This window comes from Sturnira hondurensis, unplaced genomic scaffold, assembly GCF_014824575.4.
Source record: "Sturnira hondurensis isolate 20B ecotype Veracruz unplaced genomic scaffold, ASM1482457v3 Scaffold0013994, whole genome shotgun sequence".
Taxonomy (NCBI): Eukaryota; Metazoa; Chordata; class Mammalia; order Chiroptera; family Phyllostomidae; genus Sturnira; species Sturnira hondurensis.
Window position 1 is genome coordinate 556,068 of NW_028086625.1, and position 27,587 is coordinate 583,654.

Genomic DNA, 27,587 nt, shown 5'->3' on the forward strand with positions numbered 1-27,587 from the left:
AGACAACTGTACTTGAACAACAATAAAATAATTCTTAAAAAGAATCTAGTGAATGGGAGTCTATGCAGGAGTCTCCAGGGATGGAAGTTTCTCTGGCTGTTAGGTTTTAGACTCCCTGCTGTGTCTTGTTGTCAAGTTTTTTAAAAAATATATATTCTATTGATTATACCATTACAGTTGTTCTATTACCCCCTTCATTCCCCTGCACCCGCACACTCCTTCCCCCACCATTCTCCCCCCCTTAGTTTATAACCACGTGTCTCAAGTTCTTTAGATTCTATATTTCCCCCACTATTCTCGCCCTCCCCATATCTATTTTCTACCTACCATCTATGCTATTTTCTGTGCCTTCTCCCCCCTTCTCCTCCTCCCACTCCCGTTGCTAACCCTCCATGTGTTCTTCATTTCTATGGTTCCACTCCTGATCTAGCTGTCCTCTTGCTTTGCTTTTGTTTTAGGTGTGGTTGTTAATAACTGTGTATTTGCTGTCCTTTCACTGTTCATATTTTCATCTTCTTTTTCTTAGATAAGTCCCTTTAGCATTTCATGTAATAAAGGCTTAGTGATGATGAACTCCTTGAACTTGACCTTATCTGAGAAGCACTTTATCTGTCCTTCCATCCTAAATGAAAGTTTTGCTGGATAAAGCAATCTTGGCTGTAGGTCTTTGGGTTTCATGACTTGGAATACTTCTTTCCAGCCCCTTCTTGCCTGTAAGGTCTCTTTTGAGAAATCCGCTGACAGTCTGATGGGTACTCCTTTATAGGTGACTGTCCCCTTATCTCTTGCTGCTTCTAGGAGTCTCTCCTTCATTTTAGTCTTGGCCAATGTAATTATGATGTGCCTTGGTGTGTTCCTTCTTGGGTCCAACTTCTTCGGGACTCTCTGAGCGTCCTGGACTTCCTGGAAGTCTATGTCCTTTGCCAGACTGGGGAAGTTCTCCTTTATTATTTGTTCAAATAAGTTTTCCACTCGTGGCTGTTTCTTTCCCCCTTCTGGTACCCCTATAATCCGGATGTTGGAATGTTTCAAGATGTCCTGGAGGTTCCTAAGCCTCTTCTCACTTTTTTGAATTCTCATTTCTTCATTCCTTTCTGGTCAGATGTTTTGTTCTTCCTTCTGGTCCATTCCATTGATCTGAGTCCCAGTCTCCTTTCCATCGCTATTGGTTTCCTGTGTATCTCCCTTCATTTCAATTAGTTTAGCCTTCATATGTTCCTCTAATTTGTGATTATAATCAACCAGTTCTGGTAGCATCCTGATAAACAGTGTTTTGAATTGTGCTTCTGAGAGGCTGGCAATTTGTTGGTCGCTGAGAGTTATTGGCTCTGGGACTTTGAGTTCTTCTTGCGCCATCTTTCGGGCAGTTCGTGCCTGTTCCTTAGCAGGATCGGAGCCCTAAGGTGTTCACTAGAGCAGGGCAACTAAGTCGCTGGGTTGTGACGTTGTATGTGGGGGCGGGGTCAACAAGGAATTATGGCATCCCGTCTGCCGTCTCCTGCCACAGCCCCCACAGGTGCGGCAGCTGCCACCGTCACCAGGCCCACACGTTTTGTCCCACTGCACGCAAGTGTGCCACCGCCATCAGCCCTCGCCCCCTGGGGCCTGCGTGGTCCGTCTCACTGTGTGCAAATGTGTGACCACAGTCAGTCTGCCCCACACCCCGACTGGTTCCGGGCTGCCTGTGTGCCTAGGTCTGGGGATCTTTCCTGCCTGACCCTGCTCCGCTGCTGGCTCCGCCCCTCTTACCGTCCCGTTGAAGGATTAGTGGTTGTCGGACTTCCGTATAACTCAATTTTCTGTTTTTTGGCTGTATCTTTTTTCTCCAAACCTTTGTTGTATTCAAACTTGGTTGTGGGAGAAGGCATAGTGTTTCCACCTATGCCTCCATCTTGGCGGAAGTTTGTTGTCAAGTCTTAATAATTAATAGTATGTATGTTTAGATTTGTCATTTGTCCTTCATCAGTCCCCCCAGAGGTTTGATAATTTTATTAGTCTTTCCAAAGAACCAACGTTTGGCCTTGTTGATCCTCTCTAGTATATCTTTGTTTTCTATTTCCTCTAACCTGTACTATTTTCTCTTTATCTAACTTCTGAAATTACATGTTAATTCATTAATATTCAGCCTTCCTTTGTGAAAAATCATTTAAGAACATGAACATCCTCCTAAGAGGCTCATTAGCTAAAATTTTCTATGCATGATCTTATTATTGAGCATTGTGTTTATGTTTTTTCTGTAATTTATTCTTTACGTTACCTTAATATAGTGCTATTAAATCTACTAAATCTTCTTATCCAGGGATATGGTATGTCTGTGTGACTGTTTTATATTTGTCAATTTTTAAAATTTAATTGTATAGGTCCAGTTTTTTAAACAAGTTTGTTATGTATATTTCTTTTTATCATTACTAATGGGTCTTTTTTCCATTTTCCCTTCATCACTGCTGTTATAGAGGAACTACTATCTGCTTTTATAAATTTATCTTGTGTCTAGCCCCTTATGAAATTATCCAGTGAATTATATTTTTTACATATGACATCATATCTGTGGCAAAGAGTTACATTTTTATTTCTTTGCAATATTTATTCTGATTGTTTCATCTTCTGTTGTGTGAGCCAAAGCCAGGAAAACAATTTTCAATTGTGTCAGACATCCCTATCTTCTTGCTAATTTTAACAGCAATAGCTTCATCATTTGACTTTTTAAAGTATATTATATTGATTATGCTATTATAGTTTTCCCAACTTTTCTCTCTTTATCCACCCTCTGCCCTACATCCCTCAATCCTCCAGCATCCCCCCCCTTAGTTCATGTCCATGGATTATACATATAAATTCTTTGCCTTCTCCATTTCCTATAGTATTTGTAACCTCCCCCTGTTTTGTACCTACCAATTGTGCTTCTTCCCTGCACCTTTTCCTCCATTTTCCCCCCTCCCCACTGAAATCCCTCCATGTGATCTCCATTTCTGTGATTCTATTCCTGTTCTAGTTGTTTGCTTAGTTTTTTTAAAGTTTTTTTATTTATCTTTAGAGGGGAAGGGAAAGAGAAAGAGAGAGAAATATCAATGTATGGTTGCCACTCGTGTGTCCCCTGCTTGGAACTGGCCTGCAACCCAGGCATGTGCCCTGACTGGGAATCGAACCATGATCGTGTGGTTCACAGGCCCGCACTCAATCCACTGAGCTACACCAGCCAGGGCTGTTTGCTTAGTTTTTGTTTTCATTTTTAAGTTTCTATTCTACTGTGTTCTATTTCACTGATTCTTTCCTCTCTGTTCTGTTGTTGAGGCCATCCATTGAATTTTTTATTTTCGTTATTGTATTTTTCAGGTCTAAAATTTCCATCTTCTATGTTTTTTTGCTGAGACCTGCTTGTTGAAGCATTTTTGTTTTTTTAAATTATATTTTATTGATTACTCTATTATAGTTATCCCAATTTTTCTCCTTTGTCCCCCTCCACCCAGCACTCCCTCGGTCAATCCCCACACCACTGTTCATGTCCATGGGTCATACATATAAGTTTTCTGGCTACTCTATTTACTATACTGTACTTTACATCCCCATGGCTATTCTGTAACTACCAACTTGTATGTCGAAGCATTTTTGTCATGGTTGATTAGAAATCTTTGTTAGATAATTATCTCTGTTATCTCATTCTTGGTACTTCCTTTTTTATTCAGTTTGAGATTTTTGTGGTCCTTGTTATGAGTGATTCTGAACTGAAACCTAGACTCTTTTGGTATTATGTTATTAGAATTTGATTCTTAAGTTTTTAAAATTTTTTAAATTTATTTTTAGATAGAGGGGAAGGGAGGGAGAGAGGGAGAGAAACGTCAGTGTGTGGTTGCGCGTCTTGTGTGCCTCCTACTAGGGACCTGGCCTGCAACCCAGGCATGTGCCCTGACTGGGAATCAAATTGGCGACCCTTTGGTTCCCAGGCTGGTGCTCAATCCATTGAGCCACACCAGCCAAGGCTGATTCTTCAGGAGTTTTTTAAAATTATATTTATTTAGGACTTCTGCCAAGATGGAGGCATAGGTGGAAACACTGTGCCTTCTCCCACAACCAAGTTTGAATACAACAAAGGTTTGGAGAAAAAAGACACAGCCAAAAAACAGAAAATTGAGTTATACGGAAGTCCAACAGCCACTAATCCTTCAACAGGACGGTAAGAGGGGCGGAGCCAGCAGTGGAGCAGGGTCGGGCAGGAAAGATCCCCAGACCTAGGCGCGCAAGTGGCCCTGACCCAGTCAGGGTGTGGGGCAGACTGACTGTGGTCACACATTTGCACACAGTGAGACGGACCACGCAGGCCCCAGGGGGCAAGGGCTGACGGCGGTGGCACACTTGCGTGCAGTGGGACAAAACGTGTGGGCCTGGTGACGGTGGCAGCTGCCACACCTGTGGGGGCTGTGGCAGGAGACGGCAGACGGGATGCCATTGCTTCTCTTTGATCCCGCCCCCACATACAACGTCACAACCCAGCGACTTAGTTGCCCTGCTCTAGTGAACACCTTAGGGCTCCGATCCTGCTAAGGAACAGGCACGAACTGCCCGAAAGATGGCGCAAGAAGAACTCAAAGTCCCAGAGCCAATAACTCTCAGCGACCAACAAATTGCCAGCCTCTCAGAAGCACAATTCAAAACACTGTTTATCAGGATGCTAACAGAACTGGTTGATTATAATCACAAATTAGAGGAACATATGAAGGCTAAACTAATTGAAATGAAGGGAGATACACAGGAAACCAATAGCGATGGAAAGGAAACTGGGACTCAAATCAATGGAATGGACCAGAAGGAAGAACAAAACATCTGACCAGAAAGGAATGAAGAAATGAGAATTCAAAAAAATGAGTAGAGGCTTAGGAACCTCCAGGACATCTTGAAACATTCCAACATCCGGATTATAGGGGTACCAGAAGGGGGAAAGAAACAGCCACGAGTGGAAAACTTATTTGAACAAATAATAAAGGAGAACTTCCCCAGTCTGGCAAAGGACATAGACTTCCAGGAAGTCCAGGACGCTCAGAGAGTCCCGAAGAAGTTGGACCCAAGAAGGAANGCTGGAAAGAAGTATTCCAACTCATGAAATGCAAGGACCTACATCCAAGATTGCTCTATCCAGCAAAGCTTTCATTTAGAATGGAAGGGCAGATAAAGTGCTTCTCAGATAAGGTCAAGTTCAAGGAGTTCATCATCAGCAAGCCCTTACTATATGAAATGCTAAAGGGACTTATCTAAGAAAGAGATGATGAAAAATATGAACAGTGAAAGGACAGCAAACCCACAGTTATTAACAACCACACCTAAAACAAAAGCAAAGCAAGAGGACAGCTATATCAGGAGTGGAACCATAGAAATGAAGAACACATGGAGGGTTAGCAACAGGGGAGTGGGAGGAGGAGAAGGGGGGAGAAGGCACAGAAAATAGCATAGATGGTAGGTAGAAAATAGATAAGGGGGAGGGCAAGAATAGTGGGGGAAATATAGAATCTAAAGAACTTGAGACATGGTTATAAACTAAGGGGGGGAGAATGGTGGGGGAGGGAGTGTGCGGGTGGAGGGAAATGAAGGGGGGTAATAGAACAACTGTAATGGTATAATCAATAGAATATATTTTTAAAAAAACAAAAAAATAAAAATATATTTAGCCCTGGCTGGTGTAATTCAGTGGATTGAGCACGGGCCTGTGAACCAAAGAACAGTGGTTTGATTTCCAGTCAGGGCACGTGTCTGGGTTGCAGGCCAGATCCCAGCAGGGGATGCACAAGAGGCAAACATACATTGATATTTCTCTCCCTCTCTCCTTCCCTTCCCCTCTAAAGATAAATAAATACAATCTTTAAAAATATATATTTATTTATTTTTACAGATAGGGGGAGGGAGAAAGAGAGGGAGAGAAACACCAATGTGTGAGAGAAGTATCTTTATCAGTTGCCTCTCACGTACCCCCAACTGGGCACCTGGCCTGCAACCCAGTCACGTGCCCTGTATTGGGGTTCAAACCAGCAACCTTTTGGTTTACAGGCCAGCACTTAGTCCACTGAGTCACACCAGCCAGAGCTGAAGTTGGTTCTTATTTAAACCTATTTTATCTGGTCTCCAACTGAGGAAGGTGAGACACTATTTCATTATAGCCATGTAGGGAAGGTCCAGGTTTTTCATTTAGCTTCCCTTGACACCCAAGGGGGAGAGCTACTTCTGGGTGAGGGTGGAATTCTAGCCTTACACTGTCTCACCTGATTTCTCCCTGGGTGGAAGGAGTAGTAGTGCCTAATTGCTGCTTCCCATTACTCCACTGATACCATGTGAGGGTGGGGGCTTGGGCTTGCTGCTCCTTGGCAGTGATGAAAGCCCTGACCAGCAGGCCTTCCCTGACACTACTCCAATGAGATGGAGGATGGATGTCTCATTACTGCTGATTTGGGGTAGAAGTCCAGGCTCCCCATGGTTTCTCTACTGCCAGCACTGAATGAGGAGCATCATTACTGCCCAGAACAGATGAGCCTTATTTCCCTCACTTGATTTTTTTCTTGTATCACACCAGTGTTGTAGCAGGTGCAGCACCTTACTATAGCCAGATAAGAGTGGAAATAATATGCTCCCAATTTGGCTTTTGCTGATGAGATGGTGTTATGGCCCATCATTTTTTCCATGATGCTTGGCTGGAGTAAGGTACTTGTTATTTAAATTTTTTTCTGTCTTGCTAGGTTGTTCATTTGCTTGTCCTTGGACTTGAGAAAACAGGCTTTCTTAGAGCTATATTTGTTTGTGTCCACTGGCATTTTGGGGTTTCCACCTTCTCCAGCACCTAGTCTGGGATATATGAGATAAAAAGCAAACTCAAAGGAATGACTGCTATGTTTTTTAACTTTATTTATTTATTTTTAGAGAGAAGGGAAGGGAGGGAGAAGAGGAACATCAATATGAGGTAGAAACTTCAATGTGAGTGAGAAACATCGATTGGTTACTTCTTGTATGTGCCCCAACCAGGGCCAAACTCACAACCTAGACATGTGCCCTGGCTAGAAATTGAACCAGGGACTTTCAGTTTGCAGGGTGATGCCCAACCAACTGAACCACACTGGCCAGGGTGGGAATCACTGCTATGTTGTTTCTCAGGTTCTGAGGTCTGTGGCTGGTCTGCTTTCTCTTCAGCTGTCAGAGTCTTCCCTTCTTTGTTTTATATATAGTGTCAGGGTTTTAGTTGTACTTAGCAGGAAGAATAGGGAAAAGTACATTTACATTTTTTTCTGGAAGCAGAGGTAAACTTACCTCTTCTTAAGAGAAAGGAATACAGAGCTCTTTTCCAATTCAGATTAAAATTACAGAAATTTTACTTCTTTGATATATTTTATAATTTTTGGTAGAGGGGTCGTAATGACATTAACATAATTATTTTCTTGGTTTGTCGTATAATTTACAAAGTAATGGAAGAATAAAGTAAAAGTAATAAAAACGGTTGCCTTCTTTTAAAAACAAGAAACACTGGGAGTGTTACACAAATATTTTCCATGTCTAGATCTCTACATAATTTTAATGGTTACACAGCATTCCATCTTTTGAGCATGTGCAATGGCAGTAGGTTTTCATTATAAATGACAATTTGGTGTTGAAATTCCTTGATGGATTTTTTATGCTCATCCATGATTATCTGCTAAAGATATTTCTCCAGAAATAAAATTTTTGTGTCACAGGAGAGGGATCACTAAAGTGTAAGGAATTCAGTGGATGACAGTGAAAAGTCTTCCTCTTCACATTGCGTGGTGATAATGTTTGGAGAGTGATGATCCTGAACCATGCATGGCAACTTTCTCCTTATCATCAGTACTCTACCCTCCCCAACTATTGCTTCCTAGAGCTTCCAAAGATGAGTTGGAAATGCTTACATTCCCAGCTAAGTTTTATTGCCATTTATTTATTTGCTGCCTTTGTTTTCCTGTGGTTTTAAGGAGCTTATAAGTAGATAAATAGTAGATAAAGGAAGTGAAAAGAAGAAAATATCAACACAAGTTTTAGAAGGTAAGCATGCTGGTTGACAGACTTAACAGCTAGAAACTTTGAAGTCTAGATTTATTGCAATGAGACACACTAATTACAATGCCCCAGAGAAATCAATAATTCTTCTATAGTAAAGATTTCCTTTACCTGAAGGTCAAGAAATCTTTTCATAGATCTTTTTTTAAAAGATTTTATTTATTTATCTTTAGAGGGAAAGGGAAGGAGAGAAGGAGAGAAACATCAATGTATGGTTGCCTCTCATGAGTCCCCTGCTGGGAACTGGCCCGCAACCCAGGCATGTGCCCTGACTGGAAATCGAACCGCGATCATGTGGTTCGCAGGTCCACGCTCAATCTATTGAGCCACATCAGCCAGGGACGTAGATCTTAATATGGATGATAAAAACATTATTTTCAATTACAATCTTTTCATAAAGGTTATTACTGGTCTCTAGGTATTTTTCCCTTTGAAAAGATTTTTAATTTGGTGTTTAAGTAAGATTAAATACTACAAGATTTTGTTTGCAGTTGATGAGCCATAAGAGAAAGGCTAAACATAAATTATCATCTGATTGGTTAATTAAAATGTGTCTGGCCCAGACTCAAATTATATACTCTGAAAAGCCAGTTACTTTGTGTGGGTTTAAGAGTTTTAGAGCAAAATATCTCTAAACAAAACATGTCATCTGAGAGCATAGGGGTAATGGGTACATGAAACACTGCATAAGAAAGGTGATAGAGGAAAGTCCTTCAGACCTTTAGATTCTTTAGACTTCTAATAGTTGGTTGCCATTTGCAGGGACTTTGCAGCCATTTAGTAGTTTTATCTCTTGGCTTTCCTAAATTAGACCAGTTTAACCTACACACAGTAAGTAGGATTAAAGAAACACTTGAAAATATAGATTAGTTCAAAAACTTAAAGCAGTCCTACCTCCCCAATAGAATTTTAGTTGAATTAAATCGTAAGACAATGATTACTGTACATCTTGTACTAGTCTCATTACATTTGTTGAGTAGAATATGTATTCCAAGTATTTTCATCTTCACCATCATCCTGAGAACTTCATCTACCTTTCCCTTCCTTTTGAAGTTTTTCCCATGCTTTTCTAGCACTCTTCTGGCTGGTTCACTTCACTTTTGAGTTGCTGAGTGGTGTACAATTTGAGTGTTCTGATGATGTTATCAGAGAACTTTGTGCAGGAAGAGCATTATGAAATAAGAAATTGCTAATCAGTGCTTGCTTCAGCAGCACATATACTAAAATTGGAACAATACAGAGAAGATTAGCATGGCCTCTGAGCAAGGATGACATGCAAATTCCTGAAGCATTCCATATTTTTTCATCTTCAGTATTTTGTTTCTTTTTTTATCAACCAAAGTCTGAATATCTCCAAGTATACTGTAGTTTTATAATACAGTATTATATAAAAGGTATGGCAGGAGGAGAAGATGGCGGCAGAGTAGGACGAAGAGGATTACGCTTTCTCCCACGCATGGGAGAAAAACCTGGCCGATCTGTGGAGGAACACAGCAAATAGCCAACAGTGACCCAGCATATAGGAAAATAGGAGTCCAGAAATTGTAGCAGACATTGAAAGACTAGATGGTGAGGAGACGGCTGCAGGTCAATAAGGTCCAAGGGACCAGCACAGAGGCCACAGGCCGAGGCAACAATGAAGTGGGAAATGCGGAATCTAAACAACTTGAGACACATGGACATAAACTAAAGGGAGAGAACAGTGGGGGAGGGGGTGTTCAGGGTGGAGGGGAGTGAAGGGGGGAAACAGGACAACTGTAATGGCATAATCAATAAACTATATTAAAAAAAGAAGCAGAAAGCCTGAATAGGCCAATAACAGCAAATGAATTTGAAGCAGTAATAAAAAATCTCCATTCGCACAAAAGCCCTGGACCACCTGGTTTCACAGGAGAATTCTACAAAGCATTTAAGGAAGAGCTAACCCCTATTTTTCACAGACTATTCCAAAAAATCTAAAATGATGGAATACTCCCAAACTCTTTTTATGAAGCCCACATCATCCTAATCCCAAAACCAGATAAAGATACAGCAAAGAAAGGAAACTTCAGGCCAATATCGCTGATGAATGTAGACGCTAAAATCCTCAACAAAAACCGCATCCAGCAATGCATTAAAAAGATCATACACCATGACCAAGTGGGATTCATCCCATGGATGCAAGGATGGGTTAATATTCGCAAATCAGTAAATGTAACACATCATATAAAGAAAAGCAAAGACAAAAATCACATGATCATATCAATAGATGTGGCAAAAGCTTTTGATAAGGTACAACACCCATTTATGATAAAAACACTCAGAAAAGTGGTAATAGAGGGAGCATTCCTCAATATAATAAAGGCCATATATGAGAGACCTACAGCCAACATCATACTCAATGGGCAAAAACTAAACTCTTTTCCAGTAAGATCAGGAACAAGACAGGGTTGTCCACTTTCATTACTTCTATTCAATATAGTATTGGAAGTTTTAGCCACAGCAATCAGACAAGAAAAGGAAATATACGGCATCCAAATTGGAAAGGAGGAAACAAAACTGTCACTGTTTGCAGATGACATGATAGTGTACATGGGAAATCCTATAGACTACACCCAAAAACTGCTTGATCTAGTAAATGAATTTGGCAAAACAGCGGGATACAAAGTCAATATCCAGAAATCAAAGGCTTCCTGGAAGCCTATTTCCTTCGCCAAAAATATGGAAGTTCTCCATTATTTGTTCAAATAAGTTTTCAATTTCTTGCTCTTCCTTTTCTCCTGCCACCCCTATGATTTTAGTGTTGGCACGTTTGAAATTGTCTCAGAGGCTCCTTAGCTATCTTGGTTTTTTTAAAATTCTTTTTTGTTCTTGCTGTTCTGATTGAATGTATTTTTCTTCCTTATGTACCACATCATTGATTTGATTCTCGGCTTCATCCACTCTACTGTTGGTTCCCTTTAAAGTTTTTAAAATTTCACTTAGTATAACCTTCATTTCTGCCTGGGTATTTTTTGCATGATTTTGAAGTACCCAATGAGTTCCTTGAGCATCCTAATAACCAGTGTTTTGAACTCTGCATCTGATAGATTGCTTATCTGCATTTTGTTTAGTTCTTTTTCTGGAATTTTGCTCTGTTCTTTCATTTGGGCAGTATTTCTTTGTCTCCTCATTTTGGCACCTACCTGTGTTTTTTTCTATGTATCAGGTAGGGCTGCTTTGACTCCTTGTTTTAGTAGCATGGCCTATTGTAGAAGAGTGTACCAGTAAGTTGGATGGGGTGGAGCCTTAAGTAATCACTAGGGCAGGACAACCCATGTGAACCAAGTCGATGGAGTCTTGGGTATGGTATTACCGGTCTGTGGTTCTGTGTCAAGGAGGGCTCAGAAAGGGGACAATGGCCGCTGCCTGACCTCTGGAGTTTTCTCTGGGAGGAAGCTGTCTCTCAGCACTCACTCTCATGCCAGACACTTTGATTTCTTCCTGTATGCCACTGATGCCCTTCCTGCTGCTACTCCAGTGCTGGAACCCAGAGGGAGTGAATCTGTGTAAGTCCAAAGTACATTGTGGGCCCTTTGAAAGGAGACTCCTGAGAATTCTGCAGTTTATTCCTCTGCCCTAAGCCCCACTAGTTTTTACAGCCAGAAGTTACAGAGATTTATCTTCCTGGCAGTGGAACTCTGGGTTGGGTAGTAGATGTGGGGCTAGCATCCCTTGCTCCTGAGGTATCCTTCCTGATTTTCATCTACCACATATGGGTGTGGGACCACCTGTTCAGCATCTCTGTGTCTCCACCTCTCTTACTGATCTGGATGATATGACTTCTTTAATTCCTTGGTTGTTGGACTTCATATAGTTTGATTTTCTGATGATTCTGGGTGATAGTTGGTTTTTAGTCTAGGAAAAAATACAGCTTGCCTAGCAAAGAGGCAAGTTGTGTTTACATACATCTCCATCTTGACTGGATGTCTCTCTCAATTTCCTTCTTAATCTCCCTTTGTTCTTTCACTTTTCTTTCTTCAAATGTTTTGGTTAGTTTTTTCACTCTGACAGTGAGGTTATCGGTAGGTCTCTCTTTTGAAAAATATATTTTGTTGATGATGCCATTCAGTTGCCCCATTTTTTTCTCCCCTTTATTCCCCTCCCACCAGCATCCCCCTGCCCCGCTTAGGTCATGTCCATGGGTCCTACATATACGTTCTTTGGCTTCTCCATTTCCTATACTATTCTTAACCTCCCCCTGCCTATTTTGTACCTACCAGTTCTGCTTCTTATTCCCTATACCTTTTCCCCATTCTCCCCCTCGCCACTGATAAGCCCCATGTGATCTTCGTTTCTGTGATTCTGTTTCTGTTCTTATTGTTTGCTTAGTTTGTTTTTGTTTCTGTTTTTTTAGGTTCAGTTGTTGACATTTGTGAGTTTGATGTCATTTTACTGCTCATAGTTTTTGTCTTCTTTTTCTTAGATTAGTCTTTTTAACTGGATAGGTTTCTTATTTAAACATCTAGTAGACTTCTCAGAGGGAGTAGCATGTCCTGAACTTTCTACTTCTATTTAAATATATGATTTTGTATTAAGAGAGGAGGGTGGTGTATCACAAAATTTGGACTGAGAGTTTTTAGAAGTGTTATAGGATTCAAATGAGGAGTGAAAACAGAGTAAACACTCTTTTTTAAAAAAGATTAATTAATTTATTTTTTGAGAAAGGGTGAGGGAGAGAGAGAAAGAAACATTAATTGGCTGCCTCTCACATACCCACAGGTGTGGGCTTCGGGGACCTGGCCTGCAGCCAACACATGTGCCCTGAATGAAAATTGAACCAGAGCTCTTTCAGTATGCAGAGTGATGCCCAACCCACTGAGCCACACCAGTAGGGGCCGCTTTAAATTTTCTGGCTGGTTCCCATTTGCAATGCAGCCATCTGTGTAGACTGCTCCTTATTACCTGTCACAAACACCACGAAGACCATGCTGCTCATCTTGGCCAATGTGATGGCGACCTGAATGGTGCCTAGGAACCACAGCATCACTCCTCTCTCCTCTGCTGTTCTAAGGACATTTGTCATTGGATTTAGGGTCCACTCAGGTAATTCAGGATGATCTCAATTTAAGATCCTTAACAACATATGCAAAGATCATTTTTCCAAAATAAGGTAATGTTCACAGAATCTGGGTGTTAGCATGTGGACATATTTGGGGGGGCCATCATTGAACCCATTACAGTCCATCCTCTAATCCCCAAATTCACATTTGTCACACGTACAAAATAAATGCACCACATCCCAACATTCTTAAATCTTAACCCATTATAGCATCAAATCTAAGTCCAGAACCTCATCTAAGTATCATCAGATCAAAAAGCCCTAGATCTTACTATTTAAATCATCTAAGTCAGGTATGGATGGGTTGAGACTCTGGGTATGATTCATTCTGGGGCAAACTTTCTTTCCATATGTGAATCTGTGAAATGAGAGAACAGGTTATCCAAGATACAATGGTATATCAGGCATAAAATAGACATTCCCATTCCAAAAAGGAGAAATTGGAAGGAATAAAGCAAATACACAATTCACTATGGCAATTCCATTAGGTTTCCTTTTTAAAGATTTATTGATTGATTGATTGATTGATTTTTAGAGAGGGGAAGGGGGGAGAAAGAGAGGGAGAGAAACATCAATGTGTGGTTCCCTCTCATGCACCCCCTACTGGGGACCTGGCCCGCAACCCAGGCATGTGCCCCAGACCAGAGATTGAACCGCAACCCTTTGATTCACAGGCCAGTGCTCAATCCACAGAACCACATCAGCCAGGGCTCCATTAGGTTTTGAGGTGCCTGAGGGTAGAATACCAGTGTAGTGGCCACTGTAATGAGAGGGTTTTTTCCGACCAAAAATATGATGCAGCCAATTCCACAGACCATAAAAGAATTTATTATAAGGTAAGTTCCTTACAGGGATAGAATTGGAGTAGAGAGGTGACACAGCATTATGAGCAGATACTCTTTGCTATCAGACTGCTGTTACAGTATATTTCTTATAGTGTACCTTAGGTATTAATGATTGACAAGACAAAGGGACTAAGAATGCAGTATGTGCCAGGAACCATACCTCCTGGTGGTTTTGTGATAGATGACTACTTAGAATGGACACTAACGCTGGTTTGATATTTATCTCAGTTGTCATGCCATCCAGGCCATTACTGACAAGAATATTTACAGCCACATTGTATAGGTTTAAGAAACAGATAATGATTAACTGTAAGGCTTTGGCATGCTGGTTGAGAATAGTGAGGTTGGTCAAAGTTCACAGCATGAAAAATGTGAATAGAAAAGAAATCAGGGACACAAAGATGGAGTTAGTTTTGTTCACAACCACATCCATACACAAGGCCTGAAACTAGTTCTTTGTGGCATAATTCTCTGCCCTCTGGGGCTGTGGTGGCTCCATCTATTGGATCTGTGGCAACACTTTCAACCCCTGCCCTTCCTACTATTCCACTGGCCTCCACCTCTGGGCCTGCATCTCCACCCTCTGACTGCACCCAAAGCTTTTCTCTTGAAGTAATTCTTCCTTTTTTGCAAAGCAGCATATGTTTACAGCTAAGTGGTTCCACCAGAAGTTTTCCTACCTACAAAATTTTGGAAGCCTGACAGCCTTCTCTCATTTTGGCCTGTGTCTGTCCCTTTCAGTTCAAGTGTGAAGTGTTTCTCAAAAGCCTTGTAGCTATCTTGTGTGTGTTCCCATGAGACAAGAGATCTTTACTAGATAATCCCATCTCTATTCCTAGATGGTTCAGTAGGTCCAGGAGTCGCATACCTAATCTCTTCAGGAAAAGATTCTCTAGCCACACTCTTGACTTTTTCTCCGTAACACTAGTTCCCAACGCTGAATTTTCTAATTTTAGCATTCTTTACAATATGGGTTGGCCAAGAATATCCCAAATCATCAAGTGTTGGTTCCTTTTTCCTTAATAGCTTCTTCTTCAATATGGTTCTTTTGTCTCACCTTTTACTATAAGCAGCAAGACAAAACCAGGCTATACCTTCAATACTTTGCTTGAAAATCTCTCAGCTAAATATCCAAGTTAATCCCTTATAAATTCTATTTACCACACAACCATAGAACATAATCTGTCATATTTTCTGCCACTATATAACAAGGGTAGCCTTTCCTCCAGTTCCTAATAACATGTTCCTTATTTTCATCTGAAATCTCACTGTAGAAGCACTTTTAATAGTCATATTTCTATTAACATTCTGCTCATGATGATACACATATTCTCTAGGATGATAGAGGCTTCCTCTACTGCCTTTCTCACTTCCTTCTGAGGCCTTTGCAGTAGTGCCTTTAATGTCCATATTTCTTCCAATAGTCTCTTCAAGGCAATCCAGGCTTTTTCTGTCACACACCTCAAAATTCTTCCAGATTCTACAAATTATCCCAAGCCCAAATCACTTCCACATTTTAGATATTTATTATAGTACCTCATGTCACAATACAATTTGTATTAGTTTCCAGGGATGCCATAACTAATGACCAAAAACTTAGCTTTAAACAACAAATATTTATTATTTCATAGTTCTGGAGGCCAGAAGTCTGAAATCAAGGTGTTGGCAGAGCCATGGTCCTTCTGACGGCTCTAGAGGAGAATCCTTCCTTGCTTCTTCTAGCTTCCAGCAGTTCAAGTTGTTCTTTGGCTTGTGGCTATATCACTATCTGTGGTTTCAGGCATCCACGGGGGGGGGGGGATGTCCCAGAACATGTATCCCGTGGATAAGGAGAGAGAAATACTGTATATATAACACATTGGTGACAACCAAACAACTGCTTGTTATCTTCATAGTATTCATTTTCATTTTTGTCTTCCCCCACTAATGTACCAACAGGATTTGCCCTGAAGAAAGTTTGCATATAGCTGAAGAAGCTACTGTGGCCACTGACTTCTACAGTTCGTGCTTCAGGACCTGCAGGAATTCCATGTTGTTTCACAGGCCTGCTTGAGTCTTCACAAGGCCATTCCACCATTCTATCAAGCCAACTGCTTTGGGATGGTGGGGAACATGGTAAGACAAGTGAATTCCATGAGATTGGATCCATTGCTGCACTTCATTTGCCATGGTGTGAGTTTCTTGATCAGAAGTAATGCTGTGTGGAATACCGTGATGGTGGATAAGGCATTCTGTAAGGCCATAGATGGCAGTTTTGGCAGAAGCGTTGTATGCAGGGAAGGCAAATCCATATCCAGAGTAACTGTCAATTGTAATAAGAATAATGTGCTGCTCCTTCCATGATGGAAGTGATCCAGTGGAATCAACCTGCCACCAGATAGCTGGCTGATCACCCTGGGGAATGGTACCATATCAGGGATTCAGTGTTGTTCTTTGCTGTTGGCAAATTAGGCTCTCTGCTGTAGCCAGGTCACACTTGGTGACTGGAAGTCTATGTTGTTAAATCCATGCATAACCTCCATCCTTGTCATTGTGGTCATTTTGGTTATGAGCCTACTGGGCTTCCATCTTCGTTAATCCAACTTGCACACCCTTCAAGAATCATGTCTAAGTGTGGATCATGCATGAGTGTCCAAAGGCATCAAAAGAACTATTGCTTTTTTTAATCCTCACCTGAGGACATTTTTTCATTGCTTTTAGAGAGAAAGATAGAAGGTGAGGGAGAGAGAGGGGGAGAGAGGGAGAGAGAAACTGGTTGACTTCTTGTACACGCCCTGACTTGGGATTGAATCTGCGACCTTTTGGTCTATGGGACAAAGCTCCAATCAACTGAGCCACACCAGCTAGGGTGAGCTGTTGTGGATTGTTGTTCAGACATAGGTTATATTTTTTCAGGGCCTTATTCAAATATGACCTCTTTTATGTAGTTTTTTGGAGAGGAGCTAGTGATATTCATAGACGTGGAATGTGTATCCTGTGAAATTCAAGTAACTGATTAGGTGTTGTTTCTTGCTTCATACCAGAGGTAGGCAACAAGAGCAGTTTATGTTTGGTTGTCTGTGGAGTGTCATAGGCAGCTCCTACCCAGGGTATTATTCCTAAGAATTTCACTTCTTCACTCCCTGGGCCCTTGGATTTTTATTGCATTTATCAACAAGCTTCTGTTGATAAATATGTGTCACTATTGCATTTAAGTCTAGCTCGAGCTTCAGTTTCTGATATTATCATGATGTCATCAATGAAATCTGTTACTATACTTCAGACCTGCATCACGTTCAAATCTTTTCTAACCAAATTATGGCAGTTGAATTATGACAACTATTGAATTCAAATACTACTTTGGCAGTACAATAAATGTAAATTGAGATCCTTCCCATGTGGGAGCAAATGGCAGTTGACTGTTTTCCAATATTGTGGTAGAGAAAAAAGTATTTGCAGGATCAGTCACTGAGAACCAGTCTCCTTTAGCTTCCTGTATTTTCACTGTTGAACCATATCAGGAACTACTGATGCTGTGTGCAGTACTAACTTATTTAAGTCTTGTTAGTCTCCCTGAGCCATCCATCTTTTTCATGGGCCACACAGGTCTATTCTAAAGAGAATTCTAAAGAGAATTTGTTGGACCAGCACTCCAGCTTCTGACATGTCATTAATTAAAGTGGGAATCTGGCCTGGCTGGTGTAGCTCAGTGGATTGAGCGCGGGCCTGCGAACCACACCATTGCGGTTCGATTCCCAGTCAGGCCACATGCCTGGGTTGCAGGCCAGTTCCCAGCAGGGGGCTCACAAGAAGCAACCATACATTGATATTTCTCTCCTTTCCTTCCCCTCTAAAGATAAATAAATAAAATATTTTAAAAAATAAAGTGGGAATCTCTTTTTGTCCATCATGTATTCTATACTGCTTCAAAATAAAAACTTGTATGGATGGAATTGGACAGTTCTAAAGATTCTCGTTTATCATGTGCAAGTAATATGGGCCAAAGGGTAAACTTACATTGCTTCTGTTTTGCAATACTAGATAGAAGTGTTTCCCAGTCAGACATAGTATCCAAATCAATAATACATCTAGATGAAGGATATGTAACTACTTCACATAAAATTCATTCAAACATTCCCATTTTCACCCTAATTTTCACCTTAATCCCATCAACTGTTGTATCTTAATACATCAACTGGTGTATTGTTCTTCTGTGTCAAAGAGTCACAGAACAGTTTCTTTTCTACTCCCTGTCCATTTTACACACACATGACCTCGGATCCCCGGCTGGAGACCAAGATAAACCATGAATCCATACTCAGAATAAATGAATGAACGACAGAGAAAGGAAAGCTCTTCCTTAATGCCTAATGACAATTACTAATGTGGAAAGAATGATAGAGTTTGAAAAATAGCCCTGTTTGGTGTGGCTTAGTGGATTGAGCTCAGGACTGTGAACCAAAGGGTCACTGGTTTGATCCCCAGTTGGGGCACATGCCTGGGTCCAGGTCACCAGTGGGGGTGTGTGTGAGAGAAACACATTAATGTTTCTGAAACACATTAATGTCCAGGTCACCAGTGGGGGTGTGTGTGAGAGAAACACATTAAAGTTTTTCTCCCTTCCTTCCCCTCTCTAAAAAAAAATAAAATCTTATTTTAAAAAATAACCATTTTGCAACCATTGAGCCAAGCAAAAATCATAGGTGGATGCCAAAGTTATTGGTTGAAAGTTTAATGAGAGACAAATTATTTATGTAATCTTAAGGTGTGTCCCCACAGATTGCTCATTAATTACATAGGGCAAATTGGAGATTTTACAATGGAGTGACCTGATAGATACTACCTTGTCTAAACAATGAGAAAAATAGAAGTTTTCATTTGAAAATTCCTCATAATATTATCTTTTGGAGTTCATTTTATACTTAACAGTTCAGTAAATATACTTGAGAACAATGAATTTTTTTAGTATGACTGTCCAATTGTTCCAGAGACATTTGTTGAAAAGAGTAGTCTTTCCCCACTGAATATCCTTGACACCTTTCTCAGACATCAATTGACCATATATGTATGGGTCATTTCTAGACTCTGTTTTGTCTCATATGTGTGTGTGTGTGTGTGTGTGTATCTCTATAAAAATCTCTGTCTTGAAAATTGTAACTTTATAAGTCTTGAAATTAGCTAATGCATATCTTGTCCCTTTTTTTTAAATTGCTTTGTCTATTCTAGGCCTTTTTAATTTTCATATGAAATTTATGATCAGTTTGCCAATTTTTATTTCTTACATTTCTTTATTGGTTGTGATCAGTTGTTTGTAATATTTTTATTTTAAGAAACCTACTGAGATTGTTGTTTTTATGCACTAGCATATGTTCAGTTTTTGTGAATGTTCCATAGGTACTTGAGAAAAAGTACCCAGTATATTCTGTATGATCCGGATGTAGAGTTTTATTAATTTTATGTTAATTTTTATTGTTGTTTAATTACATTTGTCCCCTTTTTCACCCATTACTTTCACTTTTTTTCTCCCCTGCCCTACCCACCCCCACCTCCCATATTCAATCCTCCACCCTCTGTTTTCTTTGTACATGGGTCCTTTATACATGTTCCTTGATGACCCTTCCTCCTCTTTGCTCTGTTATCCTCCTCCCCATTCTGCTCTGGTTACTGTCAGTGTGTTCTTTATTTCCATGTCTCTGGTTATATTTTGCTTGCTTTTTTCTTTTGTTGATTATGTTTCAGTTAAAAGTGAGATCATATGCTATTTGTCTTTTACCGCCTGGCTTATTTCACTTAGCATAATGCTCTCCAGTTCCATCCATGCTGTCATGAAGGCTGGGAGTTCCTTTTTTCTCTCTGCTACATAGTATCCCATTCTGTAAATGTGCCACAGTTTTTTGATGTTTAAACATAGATTTTAATCAAGTTCACTATTATGCATACATAAAAAAAACAAATTAAAAACATTGATTTAATTCCTAGAGATTTTTCAAAATCAATATCTAACTCTAACATTTAAATAATTTCTATTTTTTAAATTATAGTTGACATGCAATATTATACAGGGGTGGACAAAACTAGGTTTATAGTTGTAAGTAAATGAAACAGTTCATTATATTATTATTTATTAATTATTGTACTATTTTTCATACAAATAACTGTAAACCTACTTTTGCCCACCCCTGTATTAGTTTCAGGTGTACAACTCAGTGAGTAGATATTTATGTAGTGTTTTATATGTAAATGGGGGGACTCCCCCCCAAAAAAACAGAATTACATTCTATAGGGCAGGCCCCTTGTAGTACAGGCTTCCCCCACTAGGTAAATGTTCTAGGAACCCATCTGTATCAGTTTACTAGCTGGTGTTGTTGTGAGAGGCTGCATTCAGCTTCAGTGATTTTTTTCGAAAACTCTTTCAATGTGTTCATTTCAATATGGGTGATTAATGGGCACACCTGCCCACACTGCAATGACTGTTCAGCAGTTTTCAACCAAAAACGGCATGCCTCACCATGCCCCAACCTCCTTACTCATCCCATCTTTCCTCCAGCAACTTTTTTTTTGTTTCCCTGGATAAAAAAAAGTCTTCAAAGGGAAACATTTTGTCAATGTGAAAGAAGTGAAATAAAAAATGGAAGAAGCACTAAAAGGCATCAAATTGATGAGTTCAAAAACTATTTTAAACAGTGAGAAAAATGTCTTGATAGGTGTATTGCATCAAATGGAGAGTACTTTGAAGGTGACCTAAGTTTAAACATGTAAGAATAAAAAAACAATTTTTAATAAATAAATTCCATTTTTGGGCCCCCCCCATATACACACATCTAAAAGTTGTACATTATTGCCCTGGCCAGTATGGTTCAGGTGGTTGGAGCATTCTCCCATATACCACAAGGCTGTGGATTCAATTATCAGTCAGGGCACATACCTAGATTGTGGGTATGTATGTTCATACTTGGTTGGGACATGTATGGGAGGCAACCAGTTGATGTTTTTCTCTCATATAGATGTCTGTCTGTCTCCCTCCCCTCTTTTTCCTCTCTAAAATCAATAAATATATTATGAAAATAGAAGTTCCACATTATTGATTATGTTGTTTAGGTCTTTTATAGCATTACTTATTTTTTGTCCACTTAATCTAGTATGTTGAAAGTCTCCCTTTAGAGAATGTTTCTATTTCTTCTTGCATTCCTGTAGGTTTTGGTTAATATAGGCTATTGCTGTGTTACTTTGTACATAGGTATTCACAAATGTCATTATTGTTATATCTTCATTGTGGACAAGATTTTTTTTTAGATTTTTAAAAATTTATTTATCTTTAGAGGGAAAGTGAAGGAGAGAAATATCAATGTATGGTTGCCTCTCGTGAGTTCCCTGCTGGGAACTGGCCTGCAACCCAGGCGTGTACCCTGACTGGGAATCGAACTGTGATCATGTGGTTCGCAGGCCCACACTCGATCCACTGAACTACACCAGCCAGGGCTGGACAAAGTTTTTAACATTACAAAGTATCCTACTTTGTCTGATATAATTACTTTTGGGTATTACTTTGTCTGTTACCAGGATTTTAATCCCAGCTTTTATATTGTCTTAATTTGGTAAATCTTTGTCCATTTCTTTAATTTTAGCCTTTTTGAATGACCGGGTTTTAAGCTTGTTTCTTGTATATATAGCATGGTGTTGGGTTCTGCTTTATGAGGCAATGGGAAAACCTTTTTTCTTTTAATAGGTGAGGTAAGCCCATACACATTTATTTGTATTACTGTTTCATAATATAAATAATACAAATATGTTTGCTCTCAATCTTCTCATTTTAAATATTTTGTAATTACTATGTATATTTGTTATAAGAGGTCTGTCCAGAAGGTATCCAGCCATGTAATATGAAAAATAGAGACATTTATTGAAGAAGATACAAGATACAAGAAGCATTATACATAGGACAATGACACCTCAGTTCCCTTCAAAGTAGGCACCTTTGACCTCACACAGTTCTCCCAATTGACATCAGTTGCTCTATCATATTTTCCTGAATCTCATCAATGGTCTGAAATCTCTTCCCTTTCAAAGGTGATTTTGGTTTTGGGAAAAGCCAGAAATCACAGAACATTGAATCTGGGCTGTAGTGGGGCTGAGTTACTTGGGTGATTTGATGTTGTACCAAAAAAGTCTGCACAAGACTTGATGCATGAGTGTGTTGTTGTGATGAAGCTGCCAGTCACCAGTTGCCCATAGCAGTGGCCTTCTGAATCATCTGAATAGTTTTTTCAGAACAATGTTCAAGCTTGACATAAAATCTGATGCAGATTCATTGATTTACTTGCTCATTTTGAATGCAACGGCCACATAGTACACATGCTCACTCAATAGCATCTACTTCTCCCACTGACTAGTTCAGTGAAGTTGTCATTCTTCACACATGCACATTCCAGTCCACTGTCCTTGGCTGCCAGGTTACATCGATGTCATGCAAACTATTTTCATTATATTAACAATGGCTAGACTTTTCCCAGACAGATCTCATCATATTTACTGTGTTTCTTTTTCTCTTGAGTGTTTCCTCTAAATTTATTTTGGTAATTAAGGAGGTTTATATTTATATGCTGAGGGTTGCCTTTGAGTTAATACTTTTAAAAAAGATTTTATTTATTTATTTTTAGAAAGAGGGGAAGGGAAGGAGAAAGAGTTAGAGAAATATCAGGGTGTGATTGCCTCTCATGTGGCCCCCACTGGGGGGACCTGGCCTGCAACCTAGGCATGTGCCCTGACTGGGAATCGAACCAGCGACCCTTTGGTTCACAGCCGGAGCTCAATCCACTGAGCTACACCAGCCAGGGCTGAGTTAATACTTTTTCATAGTACACTTAATTAACCCCTTTTTCTTTCTTCTTATTACTTATTTATTTATAAAAATTGTATATATTTACTGATTACCCTATTTCCCTCAAGACTAAGTAATGAACAAAAAAGAGGGGGGAATTGTAACAGAGTGAAAGCTTAGTCTCTCTCTGATTCCATCTTATTTAAGCTTGCTTTCTTCCCATGGCCCTCAGGCTGATAGTTTCTGCTTAGTCTTGCATGTAGACAGGTTAATCATTAGAGGAATTTTACCTGTGGCTTGAATTCTACAAAAGCAGCTCCTCCCATTTTTCCTTTCCTTGACATAAGTGAAGCCTGAAGTCTGTGTTTTCATTTCTTTTTTTTTTTTAGTAGAGAAAAATACTAGAAAAAAATTGAAGTCTGTAGTTTCTGAAGATGGATTTGAGGTACCACTAGGGCTCCTATCTTCTCAGTTGGTGCCTTCTTGATCAATAAACCTTTAATAAACCTTTCCTTAGTCCCCACCCCAGATTGTATATATTTAAAGTATGCAACATGATGACTTGATATGCATATATTAACATAGTGAAATGGGTACTGTTGTTAAGCTAATTCACATATCTTCTCACATAGTTATCCTTTTTTGTATGCTGAGTGCACCTGAAATCTACTCTTAGCATATTTCAGTACTAGCATGCCTTCTTCAGTATTTGCAATTATTGGTCTAAGCATTCTCTTCTGAGCTCCAGAATCACCTGCCAGCTGGACATCTCTATTAGTATGTAGCACAAACACTCTAGCTCAGGTCCAAGATCTATCTCAATTTCTCCTTTTGCCAACACTTGTTCTTTCCTGTTTTGCTAATCTCAATATATGGCACCAGCCTCAACTCAGCTGCTCATGCCATTATCCTGGGAATAATATGGTCTCCCTTTCTCCCACTTGATACTATTCTGTGTAACATATAAATATAAATATATTGTGGGAAGGTCAGAAAATATTCTGATAGTATAGGGAGACAAGTATTTTGGAGACTGATGATCTATAGAAAAAAAGTTGATAATCCCTCCACTGTCTGACCCCTGAATGTCTCTATAGCCCAGCAGTTTTCAACCTTTTTCATCTCACAACACACATGAACTAATAACTAAAATTCTGCAGCACACCAAAAAAATTTTTTGCCAATCTGAGAAAAATATGTATAATTTTGACTCATTCACACTGGATGGCTATTGTGTTGGCTGTTTTCATTTTTTATCTGATAGTCTAAGGGGAAAGAGGTCAGTGCTCCTGACTAAATAGTTAGGTATTGCATGTTTTAAAAATACTTGTATCACACCATTTGAAATTGCTGCTGTAGCCTTTTATCTCACCACAGCTTGAAGCACTGTTTTCCTGTCATACTGTGCTATGTAATTCTATAACACACTACCTGTGTTTTGTGTCTTCCTGCCTTTTCTTATGCTATTGCCCCATATTCATGAGAGAAATGATATTCTTATTTAAGGATTCAAAGTGCTACCTCCCCAAGTGAAGTTCAGTCTCATAACACAAAATGCAATCTGGTTCTTTCCCTTGTAAAAGCCCATTGCACCCTGTATATATGTCCAGTATAGCTCCTGTAATAGCTCACCACAGGGATGTGTTCATATACAAGTATCCTTACTGGGAGATGAGCTCCTTGAGGGCAGGCATTCCTCCTTTTTCCTTTTTCTTTTCCCAGGAACTGGGGCAGGTCAAAGTACATAGTGTTAACTCAGTATTATGTAGTCTTTTCTTAATGAATTGATAAAGTAACATAGAAGCAAGGCTGTTTTGGGTCCCTCTGCCCCCAAAAAGTATAATATCAAGCAAGATAGGGAGATGTATCCTGTGTAGTTTTCCTAGTCAATTCTCAATAGCACTACTGACAGAATTAATTCCAAAACATCTTTTCCATGTGTCCCATTCTGATCATTGCAAATTGTTGTTACAGGGATCTGTGTCTTTCGAGGATGTGGCTGTGGATTTTACTCGACAGGAGTGGCAGCAGCTGGACCCTGCTCAGAGGACTATGTACAAGGATGTGATGCTGGAGAACTACAGCAACTTGGCATCTGTGGGTGAGGATTATTGTCCATGTAACTCCTTGTATCATGTGTTTCCTTTTTTGGTTGCTGTATGTTTACAGCCTTTGTAGAGTTTAATGATACTTTAGCTTTAGATTCAAGGATCACAGATGATTGATCAGTTTGGGGCACCAGGAAGAGTGTGTATGTTCTTACTTCCCCTGCTGAAAGGTTTAAATGGGCCCCCTTCCTTGCGCAGCTCATGAAGATGCACCTTCCTCCTCCATCAGAGGCCCTAAAGCTCAGACAAGTTGGCCCATGTCCTGTGCCATTTCCCATTAACAGGCCTCTGCGTGGCCAAACCAGAGATGATCTGCAAGTTGGAGTGAGGAGAAGATCTATGGGTATTAGAGGAGGAATCCTCAGGCCATGGTTACCAAGGTGAGTGAGCAAGAACTGGACATATGGATAATAGGGAAGATAGGAGCCCAGGAATTCAGGTCTAAGGTTACCTCTTGGCAGTATTTTTCAGCAATCTTTCTTTAGAGGCCCTCGTTCTTTGAAAATGACTGGAGGACAGAAAGTCTGTATGCTTCAGATGTCTAAATCACATATCCCAATATCATGCTCACACTTAAGTGATCTTTCCTATTTTATCTTGATTTTTGTGGTTATTTATTACTTATTAATCTCTGCCTGCCTCATCTTAGACATTTATCCTTAACTAGTCTCTCTTTAGTATTCTCAATGCCTTCCTTCTTTCTGTTGCCTGGGATGCCTTCCGTTGTGGGCATTCATTCATACATTCATGAGTGTCAGATATATGCTGGTCATGTTCCCGGTATGGGGGTCCAGCATGAATAAATTAATATCTCTTCTCCTGGAGCTTGTAATTCTACATGAGGACAATACACCAGTAGTAAACAAATACATAATGTTTGGTAGTGAGAGGAAAATCAATGTAAGGTAAGAAAGATAGTCAATGACAAGTTATGAACTTTTAAAGAATGTGGTCAGGGAAGACTTTCTGGTAAGGGTAACATCATTGCACCAATATCAGTGAAGTGAGAGAGATGTAGCCATGTAGATTTTGAATATTCTGGGCACAGAAATCAGGAAGTGCCAAGCCTAGTCTGAGTGATATATCCTAGCAATAGCAAAGAGGGCAGTGTAGCTTGAGTGTGGGTGGTGAGAGTGTTAAGAGGTGATATCAGAACATAAGCTGGAGGCCAAATTATGTAGAGTTTTATAGACTGTGTTAAGCAATTTAATTTTATACTGTGACAAGGAAAGCCATGTTGGGTTTTGAGTGAGTGATATGATCCAATTTGTTTTAAAAGGATCTCTCTCGCTGCTGTGTGGTAACAATTCTGTTGGGGGTAATGCCCCCAGGCATGATAATGACCTTCTTCAGCATCAGAAGATTCAAACTTTGGATCAAACTCTTGAATATAATGGATATGGGAAAGTCTTCTACAAGAAAATGGGCTTTGTTGGGCATAAAAGAACACATACAAGATATAAAACCTTTGACTGTTATGAATGTGGGAAAACTTACTGTAGGAAACCAAACCTTATTGAACATCTGAGAGTACATACAGGGGAGAGACCCTATAAATGTAATGACTGTGAAAAAACCTTTAGTGCAAGATCATACCTCATTGCTCATCATAGAACTCACACAGGGGAGAAGCCCTTTGAATGTAATGAATGTGGGAAATCTTTTGGTAGGAAGTCACAACTTATTCTACATCAGAGAACACACAAAGGAGAGAGACCATATGAATGTACTGAATGTAAGAAAACCTTTTCTGAGAAGGCAACCCTCATGATACATCAGAGAACTCACACAGGGGAGAAACCCTATGAATGTGATGACTGTGGGAAAAACTTCCGTGCAAAGAAATCCCTAAATCAACACCAGAGAACTCACACAGGTGAGAAACCCTATAAATGTGAGGAATGTGGGAAATTCTTTAGAATGAGGACGACTCTCAATAATCATCAGAGAACTCACACAGGTGAGAAACCCTATAAATGTGAGGAATGTGGAAAATCATTCAGGGTGCACTCATCTCTTGGGATACATCAGCGAATTCACACAGGAGAGAAACCTTATAAATGTAATAAATGTGGTAATGCCTTCTATGTTAAAGCACGCCTCATCGAACATCAGAGAATGCATTCAGGAGAGAAACCTTATGAATGTGGTGAATGTGGAAAGATCTTTAGTATGAAGAAATCCCTTTGTCAACACCAGAAAACTCACACAGGAGAGAAACCTTATGAATGTGATGAATGCGGAAATGCCTTTTATTTGAAAATACGTCTCATTGAACATCAACGAATTCACACAGTAGAGAGGCCCTTTGAATGTCAAGAATGCAGGAAAACCTTTTGTCACAAAGCACACGTCACAGAACATCAGAGAATGCACATAGGCTGGCACTTGCCTTATGCTGTGGAGAAAGTTTCTCTGTGAAGATTCCCCTCACCATTTGATCAAGCCCATTTGGGCCATCTGATCAAGCCCATTTGGACCATCTGATCAAGCCCATTTGGACCATCTGATCACCAGAGCACACAGAATGCACCTGTTACAGTTTGACTCCTACATTGGTGTGAAAATATGTCCTGATCCCCTTAGGGCATAGCTCGTTGTTGTTATTTCATTTGGATTTTCTTAATTAGTGGTGAAGTTGAACATCTTCCTCTCTGTTGATTGGCTATTTGGTTTTTTTTCTGTGCATTGACTGTTCATATTCTCTATTTATA

General features: G+C 39.9%; 1 protein-coding gene and 1 non-coding gene across 2 annotated transcripts; both read left to right on the plus strand.

The window, feature by feature from the left end:
* The first annotated feature begins 9,239 nt into the window (after window positions 1-9,239).
* On the plus strand, window positions 9,240-9,346 carry LOC118998362 (U6 spliceosomal RNA). Its single transcript, XR_005068853.1, has one exon. It is a non-coding gene; the product is annotated as a U6 spliceosomal RNA (small nuclear RNA).
* Window positions 9,347-15,909: 6,563 nt separating this feature from the next.
* Window positions 15,910-27,322, plus strand: ZNF157 (zinc finger protein 157). Its single transcript, XM_037062376.1, is given in 4 exon segments — window positions 15,910-16,083; window positions 24,740-24,866; window positions 25,158-25,253; window positions 26,153-27,322. Coding segments are annotated over 4 exon segments (1,380 nt in total). The 5' UTR covers window positions 15,910-16,068; the 3' UTR covers window positions 27,295-27,322.
* Window positions 27,323-27,587: the final 265 nt, after the last annotated feature.